A 17,060-nucleotide genomic window follows, 5' to 3' on the forward strand; every position below is an offset into this window, starting at 1 on the left:
TATTAGTAAACAAAAACTCAGACACAGAATTTTGGAGTTTGAAGGGCTTCAGAAATCACACAGTGTGACCCTTGTCGTTTTACAAATAAGGATGTGGAAACCCAAAGGTGTTAAGTGACTCATTACTGCCAGAGTTGGAACTATAATCCCAGTAGTCTGATTTTCAGTCCAATGTACGTTAAACTACAGTGAGTAAAAGATTCATACTTTGCTTCACCTTAGAAGATATAAACATTAATATTTTCTAATAATAAATCAATCAGTAAACATTTATTAAGGGCTAGTAAGCCCTATATACCAGGCATTGTACTAAGGGCTAGATAATACTGACTGGATAAAAAGTTAGTATTAATGAAAAGACATAGGAAAAACTCTCCATTCTTGTATCTTACAAAAACAACTATTAGGATACAATCTGATTAAAAAGTATACATCTTAGTTTTGCTACTACTTTGTTAAGCATTTTCAAGGAAACTCTAACATAGTATTTAAAAAGTGGGTAGTACTATAAACATTTACTTTTATATGTACAATAAGCAGTATATCATTTAATCCCTAGCTTTTTAAATCCAAATATTTCTTTTACATTTAATGTTTGAACAGAAAGAAAGTTATATATAGTTTATAATGTAACCAGATTTATGAGTCTTATAAAATAAATGGAGAAGGATGATCCCAATGCACAATAATGGCATTTTTGGTAATCTATGAGCTGAATACATGCTCTTTTGATTGATCTTATAAACTATGAACATTATAATTACAGTTGTGAAGTTCAATTACCTGAAACTGATACATCTGAAATCAAGTTTCTACTCATTTTCTTTGTTAGAGACAATGCCTTCATTACATATAAATGTTTCACACTGTATACACTGTATAAAAGTAGCATCTATTCTGTTTCTCCCCCTTTATTACTATTTCACACAAGCACGTTTCCTGAAGGCAAAAGAACATGATTTGATATAGTGCTTTCAGAATAAATAAAGAGATGAAAAAAGTCAACAGAAGAAACAAAATAAGTAGGAGGAAATTGCCTTGATCGATTTCCTGTTGAAGGGTTCAGCTCAGAGTTTACATTAATATTGCTTCCAGGTTCTGTTCCTGTGCTTCTGACATATGGTTTCCTTCCTGTTGCTGATAAAGGCTTGTTTACAGCACCTAGTACTCCAGCAGGTTTTGGCTAAAATGTACACACAAATACATATTATTTTACTAAAAAAATTACTGAAACTAAATCAGTAAAATTTACTAAAAAGAACAGATTTTTTTCATATAATATTTACATTAAAAATTCACTAAATTTTTTACTAAATTTAACAAATAATAAATATTAAAATATTTATTTAAACATTTAAGTTATTTGAATTATTAAATTAAATATTAAATTATTAAAATATCTAAATTATTAAACATTAAAATATTTATTTAAATATTTAAATTAATTAAAAATATTTATTTAAATAAATATATAAAAAATAGATAAAATGTAATAAATAATAAAACAGATTTTTCATAAAATATTTATATATGAAATTTACTAAATTTACATATAAAATTTACTAAAATTACTAAAAAGAATAGATTTTTTTCATATAATATTTTAAAAGGCAAATGATTATTTCTATCTTAGAACAAATGGAATAAAAACAATTCTGAAAAAATATAATTTTGTTATCCTTGAGTAAAATGGGTAACCATGGAAAAAAAAATTATTGTTTGCTGTAGTAAACAAGTTGAAGCTATATAAACACTGCTGCCAAACATGAAAATTTAATTTATTCCAATAGTCTAATTTTCATTTTTCCATCATCATAAAATGATACTCAGTATTAGAATTTAAAATTCTACTTTAACATTTACAAATATACTTTCAGGTATTTTGTAGGGATGGTAAATTTGTTAGGTATTTGAGAAACAAAGAACTAAAATTATCTGAGGATACCTTTCCTGTTAACAGGAGAACTCTTGTCTCTTCAGAAATATAACTCCTGTCATTACAGAAATCCTATTTTAAAAAGAAACAATAATAAAAGTTAATATCCACTTTAATCAATTTATTTTGTGGTTAGCTTTTCATTAAAACTTTATTTTGCAAATTAATTGTATTTTTAGCTAACGCACTAATCATCAACGAGCATTTACTATATGCCTTGAGTTGTGGTAGAGATCTGTGGAACTTGATGTTTAACTGTCAGAATTTCCTAAATATATTTACAATTAAATAACTTGATATTTTCTTTCTTATTTTCTAATCCTTCACTAATTTGCATCCATAATGGCCTTCAAGACTGTTTTAAGAATTACTTTCTCCAAGATGTCTTCCCTAAAGTTAATACCCTATGTTAATGTTTCCTCAGCACTTAAAAATTGTTTGCCTTCTACAGTCTTCTCTTGTAAGTGTAATCCTTTGTAGCCATGCTTTACTTTGAACTATAAACTCTTCTTTCTTTTGTGATTATTGTATGAACATGCCATTAGCTATCATCAATTTTTGCCCTTAAGGAAAATATTTAATCTAAGAAACCAATTTATTTTTAAGTGACACACTTCCTTCATTTTTCTGCAAATGTTACGAATTAATATCATCAAGTGCAGCATAACACTATATAAGCACCAAATTGTACTGTTATTGTTAAATGCTGGTATTTTTCAACAAAGAAAACACATGAACGTTACGTGCTAGAAAACTGAAGGTCTTTGATGAATGCCATCTAAAAGCTATTAAAAAGAAATCAAATTTGGCTTTCCGGTAACATTTTTCTCAGTTTAACATCCTGAAGAAAGGTAGAGAAATGTGTCTTAATGTTGTCAAGAAGCAGAAAAGATGTACTAGGATGAAAAGACTAAGTTAAAATAGCAGAATAAGCATCTCACTTATCCTTATGTAGAAATTGCTTATCTAACAACTTCTTGCAACACCAGCAACACTTATCTAGCAAGTTTTAGGTAAGAATAAGGAAGAAAGAGGGGAGGGAGAAATGGACCTGTAAATTTAACAAAAAAGGTAACTAACCTGAACTAAAGTTTAAAGTAAAGTGCATGTACTTCAGGGGAGAAAGAAGCGGAAGACTTTACCAAGAGACGTCAGTCTAATCTAATTCAAACACAATGTGCTTGTTTATCTGGCTTTTCAATCCACAGATTAGAAGCAGTAAGTTTAAAAGGGTGTTTGGATGCTGTAGGGCCAGGCCTACTGAAAGCAAGTACTCATAGAACTGGCAGGGAAGAACAGAGAGACTTTAACAAGAATTCAAAATAGGGCAAAAGTCTGAGGCAACCTCATGGAGGGGGAAACAGCCCCGTATACCTTAGTAGGTTGTGAAGGCATTGCCATGTTACGGGATCAGTGAATAATGACAGATTTTTGTATTGAGAACCCTGTGTTATTAATAAAATGTTAAAATATGTAGTGTCTTCTGTTTAAGAAATCAAGGAAGAACATAATTAAAAATTCTTTCCAACTGGATTAAAATAAATAAAAAAAGCAACTTTGTGAATGGATACAACCATTCTGGAAAGTCATTTGGAATTATAACTCACAAAAAGCTACTAAACAGTGTATCTATACTGTTTGACCTAAGAACATCACTGCTAGGTCTATATTGAAAAGAGAGGAAAAAAATTGGAAAAGGTCCTCTATGTATACAAATATTTATTTATAAACAACTCTTTTTTTGGGAGCAAAAAAATGGAAACTAAAGGGGATGCTTATCAAGTTAGGAAAGTTATGATACATGAATGTGATGGAATACTATTGTGCTATAAGGAACAGAAGATTTCAAAAAGACATGGAAATATATGAACCAACACAAAGGGAAGTAAGCAGAAATAGAATTATTTATACTATAATGTCAGTATTCTAAAAATGAAAATGCTTTAAGTTTTTTACAAGCTGATTAAAAATGAAATGAGCAAAATCAGGAAAACAATTTATACAGTAACAACAACATGGTAAAAGCAACTTTGAAAGCTGTACAACTATGATCAATACAAGCTATTCATAATTCCAGAGTGCTGATGATGAAACACACTATTCATTATAGAGAGGTAACAGATTTAGGGTACAGAACTGAGACATATTTTTATATCAGTCATTGAGGAAATGTATTTTACTTGACTATGAATATTTGCTACAAGAAATTTACCTTTTTCCCCCAATGAGATGGATGATGGGAGGGGAGAAAATAAATTTCCATTAATTTTTTAAAAATAGGGAGATCGGGAGGGGAATGCTAGAGATGTGAAATGCTGCAAGTGCTTGCAGCTGAGATCAGCGTATTATTAGTTTTAGTTAAATATTTTACTTTGTTACAGGAGACTTTTCATAAAGTGGAGTAATCTGCAAATGTGTGTAACGTAAAAACAAATAATAAAACTGGAAAAAAAAGCTTTGGTATGTAAATGGGATAATCTTCAGTCATCTGAAAATTTCACACATAAAGAACATTAATCCTATTATAATGGTGGACATTATGAATCAATGTTTCGCTTCATCACTATATTGCTATTTTCTTTTTAATTCTCGTTTTTGATAGCAAAAGTACTAGTCAACGACAGCTGGACAATTCAACAGAATATGAAAAGTATAAAGCCATCATCCTATAAGATTTATACTTCAGAAAAAAACAAGAGGCCTCGCATAGAAAACATCTGTTTCTTGCTCTGAACTAATATTGACTTTCATCTTTCCAAATTGTATGGCATAACAACATGCTTTGCAAGAAATGCCACAGAGAAATAAAAATCTGCCCATGAATTAATTTTAAGGAGGGCATTCCTTTGAAAGCTTCTGGTCTAACTTCTGCTCACTAGTGCAAGAGAAATGAGTTGAAACTAAAGTTAAATTTAAGTCATTTCAATAAGCAGGAAAAACTTACCTTTTCAGGTTGAGTGAAAAATTTGGTTGGGAGGACTGGGTCCTTTGGTGAATCTGCATTGCATAAAGCACTTTTACTATTTATAACACAAAGAGCAACATCACATACTGTGTAAAGTTTCTGAGGGAAAAACACATAAAAATATTTTCATGAGTACAAAAATACCAGTACTACCTCCATAAAAGCGAGTAACAATAAATATTAAAGTAAACTTATGTAGTTACTCATTGAACATGATGCCTAAAACAGTTTCTATTGCTGTTTTAGCATATTTTCTTTCTGAAGTAGTCTCCTAACATGTTTAATTATTTTCTTATAAATAATGATCACCATTTTATTGATGTCTATAAGTCACCTGATTGATTTAGGGCCTCACACTAATGAGGTGGTATTTAACCTGGTGCTCCTCCTGAACTGAAGAGCATACTTCGTTTTTCTTCCCCACAGCACTAAAGAATCCAGTAAAGATAGGATATGTTTACAGTGAAGAGCAAGAAAACCCACCATTCTAGCTTTCATTCATATTGTCCAAATCAGAGTTGCTGATTTAATAGAAAGGATAAAGGAGAGTCAATGGCCACAGAAAAACAGAATTGTCACTCTTTGTAAAACACAAAAGCCCCCAAAAGAACGTACCTCATTAGTCTTCGGCTCATCAGGAGACTGGGCATCTCGGGTTAACTTGATGTTTTCTGCCATCTTCTTCATAAAGGCGTGGCTGTTATTCTCATTCTTTGTCATTAAAACTTCAAGCATGAACCACAGGCACCTTGAATAATTTTATATACATACACATGTAAGATGTAGGCTGATATGGGTTGATACACACATGTATACATATCAGAGGCACTGTGACTATGTAGGCTATCCATAATGGAAACATATTATGACAAAATTCCTGTGGAGTGAGATCTGATTTCCCACTTACCTTGTTTGTAAAAATCAGAGACAGATTATTTTAGAAAATATGCTTACTTCTAGAATATAATACACAAAATTGTACTGATTTTATAAAAACCTTTAAGGGAAAAAAGTAATTTTCTGAATAAGACACTGCTCAAAAAAACCAAACAAACAAAACTTATCATCTTCCCCCCCCCACATCTACCTATTCTTCCAAATTCCTCTATCAAAGGCATCACTATTCCTTTAGGCCCCCTTACCCTGGTTTGCAACATTAGCATTATCTTCAAAACTTTGCTCTCTCCCTCCCCACCCCTGTCATTTCTACCTTCATAATTTCTCTCCAATCTGACCTCTTCTCCTAACTCACACAGCTACTACAGGCCCTGTTACTTAAATTATTACAAGAGCCCCCTAATTTTTCTCCTTCCTATACATCTCTTCGTTCCTGAACTAATCTTCCACACTCTTGCCAAAATGACTTTTAAGTGCATATTTGACCATGTCAGCTGCCAATGAACTCTGTCCTCTAGAAGCAAATATAAACTCCTCTGCTTAGCTTTGAAAACTCTTCACAATCTGCTCCCAGCCTAGCCTCTCAGACTGACTGGACTCAAACCTCTTTTATATTATGTGATCTAGCTAAATTGTCCTTTTCTCTGTTCCTCACATTTCGACTTCATCTTTGTGCCTTTGAATGGACTATTATCTATCCTATTAAATAATTCCCTCCTCACTTATGCTTTGTAGAATCTTTCTGCAAGATGCATCTCATGAACAACTTATTACATGAAGCTTTCCTAATACAAACTGCTCAAGCCTTCTCTCTCAAATTACCTTTATATTTAACTACCTTATATAAATTTGAATTGATTCTGCATGTATTTATACATGTACTTATCCAACCCATTAGAATGTCAACTCTTTTTGAGTAGAGATTTTTTAATCCACTGTAACTATATGACCACAGCACCTACAGAGTAGTAGGTGCTGAATACTTGATTGATTATATTCAAGTAGAACATTAAAATAATAAAGTTTAAGATACAGTTAAAATATTCCAACTATTAAATTTCTGATGTCCCATCACCCTCAACATACACCTTACCTTTTCCATGACAATAGTAGCAAACCCTAAACATTTAGTAGTTCAGCTTAGTTTTTATTCATTTCAAATCTCTATAATTATGCTAAGTTCTCCCCCTAAAATCTTAAACTTAGAAATGATCTGCCCATCTCTTGAAGTTTTATTAGTTTCTTTTCAAATATCTTTACTTGAGAACATGAATGAGCTTTGCTATAGAATCTTTGAAGAGGAGCTAACAACCTAAAACAAAGAATTGAAATGTTCAGCTTAGCTGGAAAAATAAGGGTATCTTGAGTACTAATGGTAGAGTACCAATAAGTATTCAATAAATAACTTGTCGACATATAATTACATAATAGGTGTCTCTGAAAATAGCTTATATATGTATATAATATATATATATCTGTATAAATCATTTGTCTCCTGCTATTTAATAAATGTGAATTATAAGCACAATTGTTATTACAGGGGAAGCTTTTAACTCAAAAGCACCTCCTCACTTATGCTCTCTGTTCCCTAGGTTTGGAAGGTTTTTCTCTATTTCCATCAGTTGAACTTCTACCAGCTTTAAAGCAGAGCTCAACTATTACCTTCTCCAACGTCCTCTATTAAAGAGGCATTAAACCCCTAATTTCTTTCTTTTGACCTTGTACAGCACTCTGTTGCTCTATAATCACACAACAGTTTGGTCTTCTAGTTATTTCAGTCTCACATTATTCTAATAGACTACACATTTCATAAGGGCAGGGACTGTGTTCTTTAAACTTCAGATCTCCCCCCAGAACCTCACCTATCTCTGCAAAACATGTGAATCTAATAAATTTTTGCCAAATTGAACACTTTCCCAAGTAAACTTAAAAGTCAACTATTTATTAGGTGCCTACTATGTAAAAATGCAGCGTGCTAAATAGTATAGATAGAAAAGTGAAAAAATGGCACACAGTTCTTGCACTTAAGGTGCTTCAAACCCATTAGATTTGCAAATAGAGGTATGGTGGAAGGTATAATCTGACAAGGGTTAAGGAGCGGGTCTAGAGAGAAAGCTATGAGAAACCTACAGAGGGAGGGACATGAGAACAGGCTTCATGAAACCAGATCTTAAGGAGAAGAGTTTCAGAAGGTATGTGGAGGGCACACCTGAAGTGCAAGATGAATCTGGAAAGTGTTACGAGGCAAAGTGAGCTAGACTAAAGAGTTATGTGGGCAAATTCGTTTGAAGCTAAACTATGAAAAGTCACAAACCAAGGATTTTATATGTTTGTCATCCAACAGTTACCATGGAGTCAATGAAAACTGTCGGGGGGGTAACTATGTGCCAGATCAATTCCAGAAAGGCACAAGTGCAGAGAGACTGACCTAAGGCAAACAGGGAGCGCCTGAACTAGCCTGGCAATATCACAGGTATTTCTAGATTTTTTTTGGCCTATATTGGTGATTTTTTTGTTGATTGTTTTTTCTTCTTTTTCTTTTCTTTGAAATTCAAAATTTTCCTTTAAATTTAAAATTTACTTAAAATGTTAAAAAAAAAAAAAAGCCACACCCAACCAAGTGAATCAACAGGCATTAGCAACTGAGTGGATGTGGCCCTAAACAGTTCTCTTTTCCTTGGGATGTTTTCTCTGCATATTACATCATGCCCTATGTTATACTTCCCTGTGCATCCTCCACAGCTTAGAAGGTAAGCTCCCTAAGTGTGGGCAACAAGTAATTTCCTTATCCCAGTAGGACCAGTAACTAGAACAATGTGTCATACACAGTAGCGGATGGTAAACACTTGTTGAATGGTATTACTGATTCAGGGAAGACAGTGCAGAATGTAACCGAAATGGAAAAGCTCGAAGGAATGACAGTTCTGGTAACATTTACATCCAATATGTGAATTTCAGCTGAGAGTGCCATCAAAATGCAACAACTTCAGTAGAGGATCTGTCCGATAATTTTCTGAATTTGAATGATACTGGATCTTTCTTCTCTAGCTACCAGCTGTGGGGCAGACAAGGCTACTCACAGTGTCTCCATGAAAATGGAGTTAATATAGTCCTCATGCTCAAATAGGCCTTACCAAGAGTTGTGCCTTTCATCTTCTAGATCCCTGGGCACTACTATTAACTCTGTCAATATACATGAGGACCTTGGGATTTTTCTATCTATCCTACAGCTTAACTTATATCCACTGTTTCCCCAAATTAGAATAGGAGCTCCTTAAGTGCAGACATTATCTCACTTGTTTGTATTCCCAGCACTTAGGAGAATGAGTGCTTGGCACACAGTTAATTTTTAGTGAATGATTTTCAATACATTTATTCTTAAAGTCAATCCTAGATTTTTAGTTTAGAACTTTTTGAAGCAAAAATTATTTCTAATATGTTTATGACACAAATATAACATTTCTTCCCTTATTACCAGATAACAGACGGTGACATCCTTCATTAGGATGTGAGCTCTTTGAGAGCAGGAACTGTCTTTTCCCCATTTGTATTCCTAGGACTTAACACAGTGGTGTTTCATAAATGAATACAGACTGACTGATTACAACAAGAGTCACTGTTGGCCTGATTGCCTTAAAATGATCTTCAGTGCAGTACAACTGCACTAGGACTACCTTCAGTTTTATATAAATTTGCTTAAAATGTAAAGCAATATAAAAGCAATTTGGAAATGTACCCTTAAATTATTGGAGGAAAATATTATCTCATTAGAAGACTGTGTTCTTAATCTAAATGCAGCTTTTAAGTTAATTCAATTACCTTAATTTACAAAAGTAAAGATCCAGATTAAGTCAAAGAACATGTTACACTTATATTCAATTACTGTTGGTTTAAAAATATACACCTAAAGATTTTGAGGGAGTGGAGCCAAGATGGCAGAGTAGAAAGACACATACACTCTAGCTCTTCCTGCACAGCCCACAAAATACCTGTAAAAAAATGATTCTCAACAAATTCTAGAGCAGCAGAAGCCACAGAACAACAGAGTGAAAGAGGGTTCCAGCCAAAGGTAACCTGGAAGGCCAACAGGAATGGTCTATCTCACAGGGCGCTGGGTGGAGCAGAGCCCAGCCCTGGCCTAGGGGCACTGGGAGGAACAGGACCTGAACAGACCTCCAGGGCAGAACTCCCAGCAGGGAGGGTCCCAGATCCCTCAACCCACAAGTGACAAAGAAAGCTCCAAAGGTCAGTGTGGGAGGGCTTTCCCAGCTGAGGGAGAGGGGACCAGGGTTCCTTCAGCAATAGCCCTAGGTGGCAGCAGCAGGCTACAGGCAGCTACAGTGGCTGGGAAGCAACCTGGGTCCATTGTCCAGGTAGCTCAGCTTAAAGCCTCTGGCAGTAGGGAGCAGCTGATCTAAACCTCAGCCCTCAGTGAGGCCTGGGGAAATCGAGCAGCTGAGTCAAATCTCAGCCTTGAACATGGTACTGGAGAGAGGAGGGGCAATAGGACCCTCCTCTTCACAAAGGAGTCAGAAGTCAAGTAACTGGCTGGGAAAATGCCCAAAAAAGGGAAAAACAATAAGACCATAGAAGGTTACTTTCTTGGTGAAGGTTCCTTTCAGATGAGGAAGAACAAGGCATACTGTCAGAGGAAGTCAAGGCCTCTGCCTCCAATGCCTCCAAAGTGAATGTAAAATGGGCTCAGGCAATAGAAGAACTTGAAAAGTGAGTTAGCAGCTTGCTAAAGGAGAACCAAAAAAATGCTGAGCAAAATAACACCTTTAAAAAGGGGCTAACTCAATTGGAAAAAGAGGTCCAAAAAGCCAATGAGGAGAAGGAGGCTTTAAAAAGCAGAATGAGCCAAATGGAGGAGAAGGTTCAAAAGCTCACTGAACAAAATAGTTCTTTGAAAGAGAGAATTGAGTTCTGGGTAATGAATGACAATGAGATAAACCAAGCAGTTAAAAAATAAAACCAAAAGTTTGAAAAAACAGAAGATAATGTGAAACATCTCACTGGAAAAACAACTGACCTGGAAAATAGATCCAGGAGAGACAATTTAAAAATTATGGGACTACCTGAAAGCCATGATCAAAAAAAGAGCCTAGACATTATCTTCCATGAAATTATCAAGGAAAACTGTCCTGATATTCTAGAACCAGAGGGCAAAATAAATATTGAAAGAATCCACTGATCACCTCCTGAAAGAGACCCAAAGAGAGAAACTCCTAGGAATACTGCGGCCAAATTTCAGAGTTCCCTGGTCAAGGAGAAAATACTGCAAGCAGCTACAAAGAAACAATTCAAGTACTGTGGAAATACAATCAGGATAACACAGGATCTGGAAGCTTCAACATTAAGGGATCAAAGGGCTTAGAATAGGATATTCCAGAGGTCAAAGGAATTGGGATTAAAACCAAGAATCACCTACCCAGCAAAACTAAGTATAATACTTCAAGGGAATAAAATGGTCATTCAATGATACAGAGGACTTTCAAGTATTCATGATGAAAAGATCAGAACTGAAGAGAAAATCTGACTTTCAAACACAAGAATCAAGAGAAGCATGAACAGGAAAGAGAAATCATAAGAGTCTCTGAAGTGGAACTGTTTACAATTCATGGAAAGATAATATTTGTAACTCTTGAGACTTTTCTCAGTATTTGGGTAGGTGGAGGAATTACACACACACACACACACACACACACACACACACACACACATACACAGAGTACAGGCTGAGTTGAATCAGAAAAGATGATATCCATAAAAAAAAATATTAAGAGGTGAGGGAGGAAAATACTGGGAGGAGACAGGGAGAAATGGAACAGGGCAAGTGATAACTCATAAGAGATAAGAAAAATCTTGTTCAGTTGTGGAGAAAAGGGAGAAGGGGAGAGGGGAAAAGTGAAGCTTACTCTCTTCACATATGGCTTAAGGAGGGAATAACATGCTCACTAAATTTGGTATGAAAATCTATCTTACACTACAGGAAAATAGGGGAGAAGGGGACAAGTGGGGTGAGGGGATGATAGAAGGAAGGGCAAATGGGAGAAGGGAGTAACTAGAAATAAATACTTTTGGGAAGGGACAATGTCAAATGAGGGAATAAAAAAATAAGGGGGGATAGGGTAGGACAGAGGGCAATATAGTTAGTATTATACAACATGATTATTATGGAAGTCTTTTGCAAAACGACACATATTTAGTCTGTACTGAATTGCTTGCCTTCTCAGTGGGGATGGGTAGGGAGGAAGAGAGGGAGAGAAGTTAGAATTCAAAGTATTAGAAACAAATGTTCAGAATTATTATTGCATATAACAGGGAAATAAGAAACACAGGTAATGAGGTACAGAAATTTATCTTGCCCTACAAGAAAAGAGAGAAGATGGGGATAAGGGAAAGGTGGAGTGTGATAAAAGGGAGGGTACACTGAGGGAAGGAGTAATCAGAATGCAAGGTATTAGGGGGTGGAGGGAGGGGAGAGATGGGGAGAAAAATTGGACATGTTACAAAGTGATGTAAAAGCCATTGGTATGAAAACAATCGACTGAATTAATTACTGAGACTAAATCAGAGACATCTTTAGTTTGGGGATAGTCTAAGTTTCCTAGAGGTAGGTAACTTCAGGTAAAATTTGGCGTTGATGGAAAAGTTAATGTTTTAATGGTAAATTTGATTTTATGATTGTTATTTAATCAGAAACTAGAATATGTATAGAAAGCCATGTAAGCCACTTAAGACTTGCCTCAAAAGATGTTCCTTAGCCAATGTAAGATTATTATATCTGAAACCTGATTATTAGAACTTGCTATTTTAAGATTCTATGGGACTATTAACTGACCGTTCTTCTGAGTCTAACTCCAGGTATGGATAGCAAGAAAGACGGTCTGAGCCTTCACTCCATGATGCCAGTAAGCCTGTGAGATGCTGGTATGAACTGCAAAAGGTGATCTCATGGGAAGGGTGGGAGAGCGGCTGTTCAGCCTGGGCTGAGGTAGGATTCTCCTGACTCAGTTTCCCCACTGACACCTGGCAGACTTTAAGCCTGGCTGAATGCAAGTTGACAATCTACTCCTGCCTGGAACTGACATGAAGTTGGGGAGATACTGTTTCCCTGCAATGTCCCTACTCTTAGTGGTAATTTCCTATAGTCAAAAGGTTTGTAAACTTAATACCAGATCTATTAAATTATAGATTGTCAGTAGGGGAACATCCAAGGTTAAGTCTAAAATTAAGCTATCAGGCTTAGGACTTTAGACCAACAACGATAAGTTAGGGTCCTTTAATTCTTAGTAATAGTGTGGAGACAGTTAGGTCCAGGGCTTGTGAAGTTAGCAACATAGTTATTATTTGTGTCTCCGTTGGTTAATGTTAAAAAAAAATTCGTTTGTGGTCTATATTGTAAATGCTTTAAAAGAAGTATCACCTGACCAAAAGCTGGAATTGTTTTATGTGATATGAACTGTGTTAAAAATTTAAAAAAAAAATACACATAAAGATGTCAGCAGAGTGAAAAGTTTACTTATTTTTATCTTTTGAAGAACAGGACAAAACTGGGATCTTTTCTTTCAATATAATATCTTTTCATTGTTTGAACAATACCATAATTCAAGTGGCAAGAAAACCTGAAAAGGGTATTTACTGACAAAGTAATCTGGGAGTTAAAAAGAACCTAGAAAAGATAAATTCACTAGCTTACCATCTAAATAAGGCAAAGGAAAAACCAGAAGACAAGTGACTCCTGTGGGATAAAACCAAATTCTACCTTCAGCTACTCCATGAAAAGGAAACTTAAAGAGATAATTTAGGTTAGAGAAGAACTTCATAAGAAAGAAGTCATACTAGGAAATTAATTGGTCAAGATATACTAAGTATCAAAAACCCAGAGATGATTATGGAGACATTTGGCAGAAAGTAGGGTGATTATTATACTTGTCTTTCATTTACCTGGGGGCGTTGTTCTGCCAATAGTGTGCTCGCATCTGTAACCTAAAAGCTCTACATAAACGTTAACTGTCATCGGCGTTCTTGTTGCTATTACTGCAAAGTCGGCCCAGTGGGAAGAGAAATGTCCTCAGAGTCCAAAGGAACTCAACTTGAATCCTGCCTCAAACAATTACTAGCTATGAGATCCCAGGTCAGTTACTGAACCTCTCTTAGCTTCCTCTAAGTTTCCTCATCTGTAAAATGGGAATAATGATAGTATCTTGTATAGAGAGCTATTATGGAGCTCCAAAAGAAATGTATTTAATAAAATAATAGATGTAAACCTCTTTGCTAACCTTAAAGTGATATATCAGTGTTACATGTCTTTATAACTGTTAATGTTATAGAAGTAAAGCTTGACTCTCTGTGTATAAAAAAAAAAAAAAGATATACTAAGTAACTAGCCTCCACTGAGTTGTTACTAAGAAAGTTCTTGGCCTCAAAGAACTTATAGTTCAAGGCAGAATACATAAAAACAGAACTTTGGTGGATGAAGGGACCTTAAGGGACCTCATTTAGCCTTCCAACAGATGCTGCAGGCATCCCCACTACAACATACAATGTAATGCAGATGGTGACACAGTATCTGTTTGAGGCAGACCACTCCTCTGTTCAACAGTTCAACTGCTATGAAATTCTTTAAATGACTCAAATCTGGCTCCCCAAAGTTGTAAAATATTCTGCTCTCAGAAGCAAAGTCAGGCATCCAACACAGAATACATTTACCCTTTCCTGTATGAGAGACCTTCAGGTATATGAAGGTGGTAACCATGTTCCCAATGTCTTTTATAACTTGCTAAAAACTATATAAGAACTACAAATATGCACATAGATGACTAAGGACAATAAGGTATGGTATCTGAGAAGAACAAAGAGGTTCAAGGTTCCAGAGGCATTGTAAAATGGTCAAGAAAAATAGATGTCATTGGGAGTGACTTGGGGATCTTAATAAAAGGATTTGTTCTGTGAAGTCTAGATTCAGTCAAAGGGCTGCATGTGAGAATCTAGAGGACCAGGTTCCCCAGTCCTGGATGGATGTCTACATGTTAGAGATATTCAAGAAATGAAAAGTCCCATCCAATTCCATAACTTCCATGAGACTACTAAAGTAATTTTGGCAACTAAAACCAGCAGGAATTCATGACAAAATTAAATATGCAACAATTTTGAAAAAGTGTACTGATATAATTTTCTTGAAGTAAATGAAACTAAATTATATGCCAGGTGAGAAGTAGATACTTCAAAGTATCTAGGCAAAAATTCTAATGAAAGAAAAGAATTCAAAAGAAAAACTGGAAATGCGAAAAAAAGGAAAAAAGCTGCTTCAAAAATCATGAGATCCTAATTAGCAGGCTTAATAGATTAGATACAGAAAGAACTCAACACAAATGACCAACAATAAACAATTCATGACAGTAGCTTGCATTAATATGGTGTTTTAAGGTTTTCAAAAGTGCTTTATATATGTTCTTTCATTTGATTCTCATAACACCAATTAATGTAAAATTAGCAAATTATTTTAATTTGGAAACAATAAGGTAGCCAGTTGGTAGGGAGTGACAAGTGCTTTCAATTAATCCCTGTTTTGGATAAGCTGATATAAACTTTTAAAGGTTTTAATATCTTGGGTAAATAAATAAAAGTATAAAAAGACTCTCTGCAAAAATGGCAACCTGTGGAACACATCTCATCTTTTTGAGGACAGATTTCTTTTTTTACCTTAGAATTCTTGAAGAGAATAACACTTACTCTTTGATATCACGAAGTTGATCAACATCTTGAGGTTTTGTAAAATCTGGGTCATGTGCCAGCAAGTGAATCATATATGGAACTACATATTCAGGCAGCAGGGATAAGAGCTTTTCTAAAATGAAAATAATAAAACTATAAAGACTGTTTTTATATACCTCTTCTTTCTTTGTAGTCCTAAGCATTTCATATTCATTTCCAAATTAGATAAAATATTATTTCCATTTTGTAGTGAAGGAAATCACTAGCATACCTATAGAGATTTTTCCAAGGTCTCAAAAAAGGTTAGTGGGAAAGTTATGAACAGTCAAAAGAAATATATATACATTTATGTATGTATGTATATATGTATATATATACACACACACACGCACACACAGTGTTGTTACAATTAAGATTTAGTAGTCAGAATTTTAGTCATATTTAGGGAATATAAGGGTAGTTTTAAATACACTCTATCTAAACTTATGGCACATTTTCAGAAAATACTGAAGCCTACAGTCAGATAAATTTCTCTCCTCAAATGTCATCAGACTGGTAAGATATATTTCCATGTCTCAATCCTAAGAGACAAAAACAAAACAAAACAAGAACAAAGCAAAACAAAACAAAAACCAAACCAAACCAGGTATGAAATACTATGAAAAAGAGAAAGAATGCAACTTGACATTTTGAAAACAATGAAAATAAAGCCTTCAAAAAGTATGCTTTTGATACCCTTTGGTGCCGTTACTAACCAGTAGCCATGGGGTTCTGTTTAATATACTCCCTTCGTATGCTGATGTTCTTCAGCAAACACTGTCGGGCGTGGGCTCTTCTCTCTTTCACAGGATCTTTGGCACACAAGGCAAATATTGCCATGTACTCCAATGGGAGCAGTAACTTCACAAGAGCCTTGTGCAGCTTTTGAGCAAATATCTGCCTGACTTGGTAGCACTCGTCCTACAGCAGCAGAAAAACAAAACAAAATTACACAAACATAAAAAATCCAACTAGGATGAACTATTAATGCTTTTGCCTGCTGAAAGAAAATTCTCTAGACTTAAAATGATCAATCATGATAAATTAGCTTTAAATGATTTATCTGTTTGTTTACCAAGTGGAAGAAAATGTACTTTTCAGTTATTTGTAGGAATGTCTAATTGGGTCAGGTTATAATATACAGCAATCAATTTTTGTAACACATTCCAACTCAATTATGTAATTTATTTCTTAATAATATCACTGCATTGTTACTTACATTAATAACAAGTGCACAGAGCTGGAACTGTTCTGGTGTAATAATTTCATGGTAACAAGGCTCCTGAGCAAGCTTCATTATGGCACTACCAGCAGCCAGTCGCAAACGAGACATATCAGATTTACTATAAATGAATAAAGAATAAAAAAGAAATAAGAAATTTTTCTTTTAAAACACTTGTGGAAAATTTCTATTATAAAGTAACTCACTGAGTGCTATCTATCCAATGTGAGTGAAACAAATCGTTAAGGCCTTGCTTTAACTGCTGCTACTAATTTCATTAC

General features: G+C 34.7%; 1 protein-coding gene across 2 annotated transcripts in view; it reads right to left on the minus strand.

Moving 5' to 3' along the window:
* PDS5A (PDS5 cohesin associated factor A) overlaps positions 1–17,060 on the minus strand; it is a 146,815-nt gene that overhangs the window by 13,078 nt on the left and 116,677 nt on the right. For both annotated transcript variants that reach the window (XM_072620540.1, XM_072620539.1), the window contains exons 24-30: positions 16,777–16,900; positions 16,274–16,478; positions 15,537–15,651; positions 5,517–5,649; positions 4,881–5,000; positions 1,946–2,008; positions 1,038–1,183 (exon numbers count right to left, since the gene is read on the minus strand). In XM_072620540.1, the coding sequence (XP_072476641.1) occupies positions 1,038–1,183; positions 1,946–2,008; positions 4,881–5,000; positions 5,517–5,649; positions 15,537–15,651; positions 16,274–16,478; positions 16,777–16,900 (906 nt within the window). The remainder of the gene's footprint in view (positions 1–1,037; positions 1,184–1,945; positions 2,009–4,880; positions 5,001–5,516; positions 5,650–15,536; positions 15,652–16,273; positions 16,479–16,776; positions 16,901–17,060) is intronic.

This window comes from Notamacropus eugenii, chromosome 6 (genome assembly GCF_028372415.1).
Source record: "Notamacropus eugenii isolate mMacEug1 chromosome 6, mMacEug1.pri_v2, whole genome shotgun sequence".
NCBI classification, from domain to species: Eukaryota; Metazoa; Chordata; class Mammalia; order Diprotodontia; family Macropodidae; genus Notamacropus; species Notamacropus eugenii.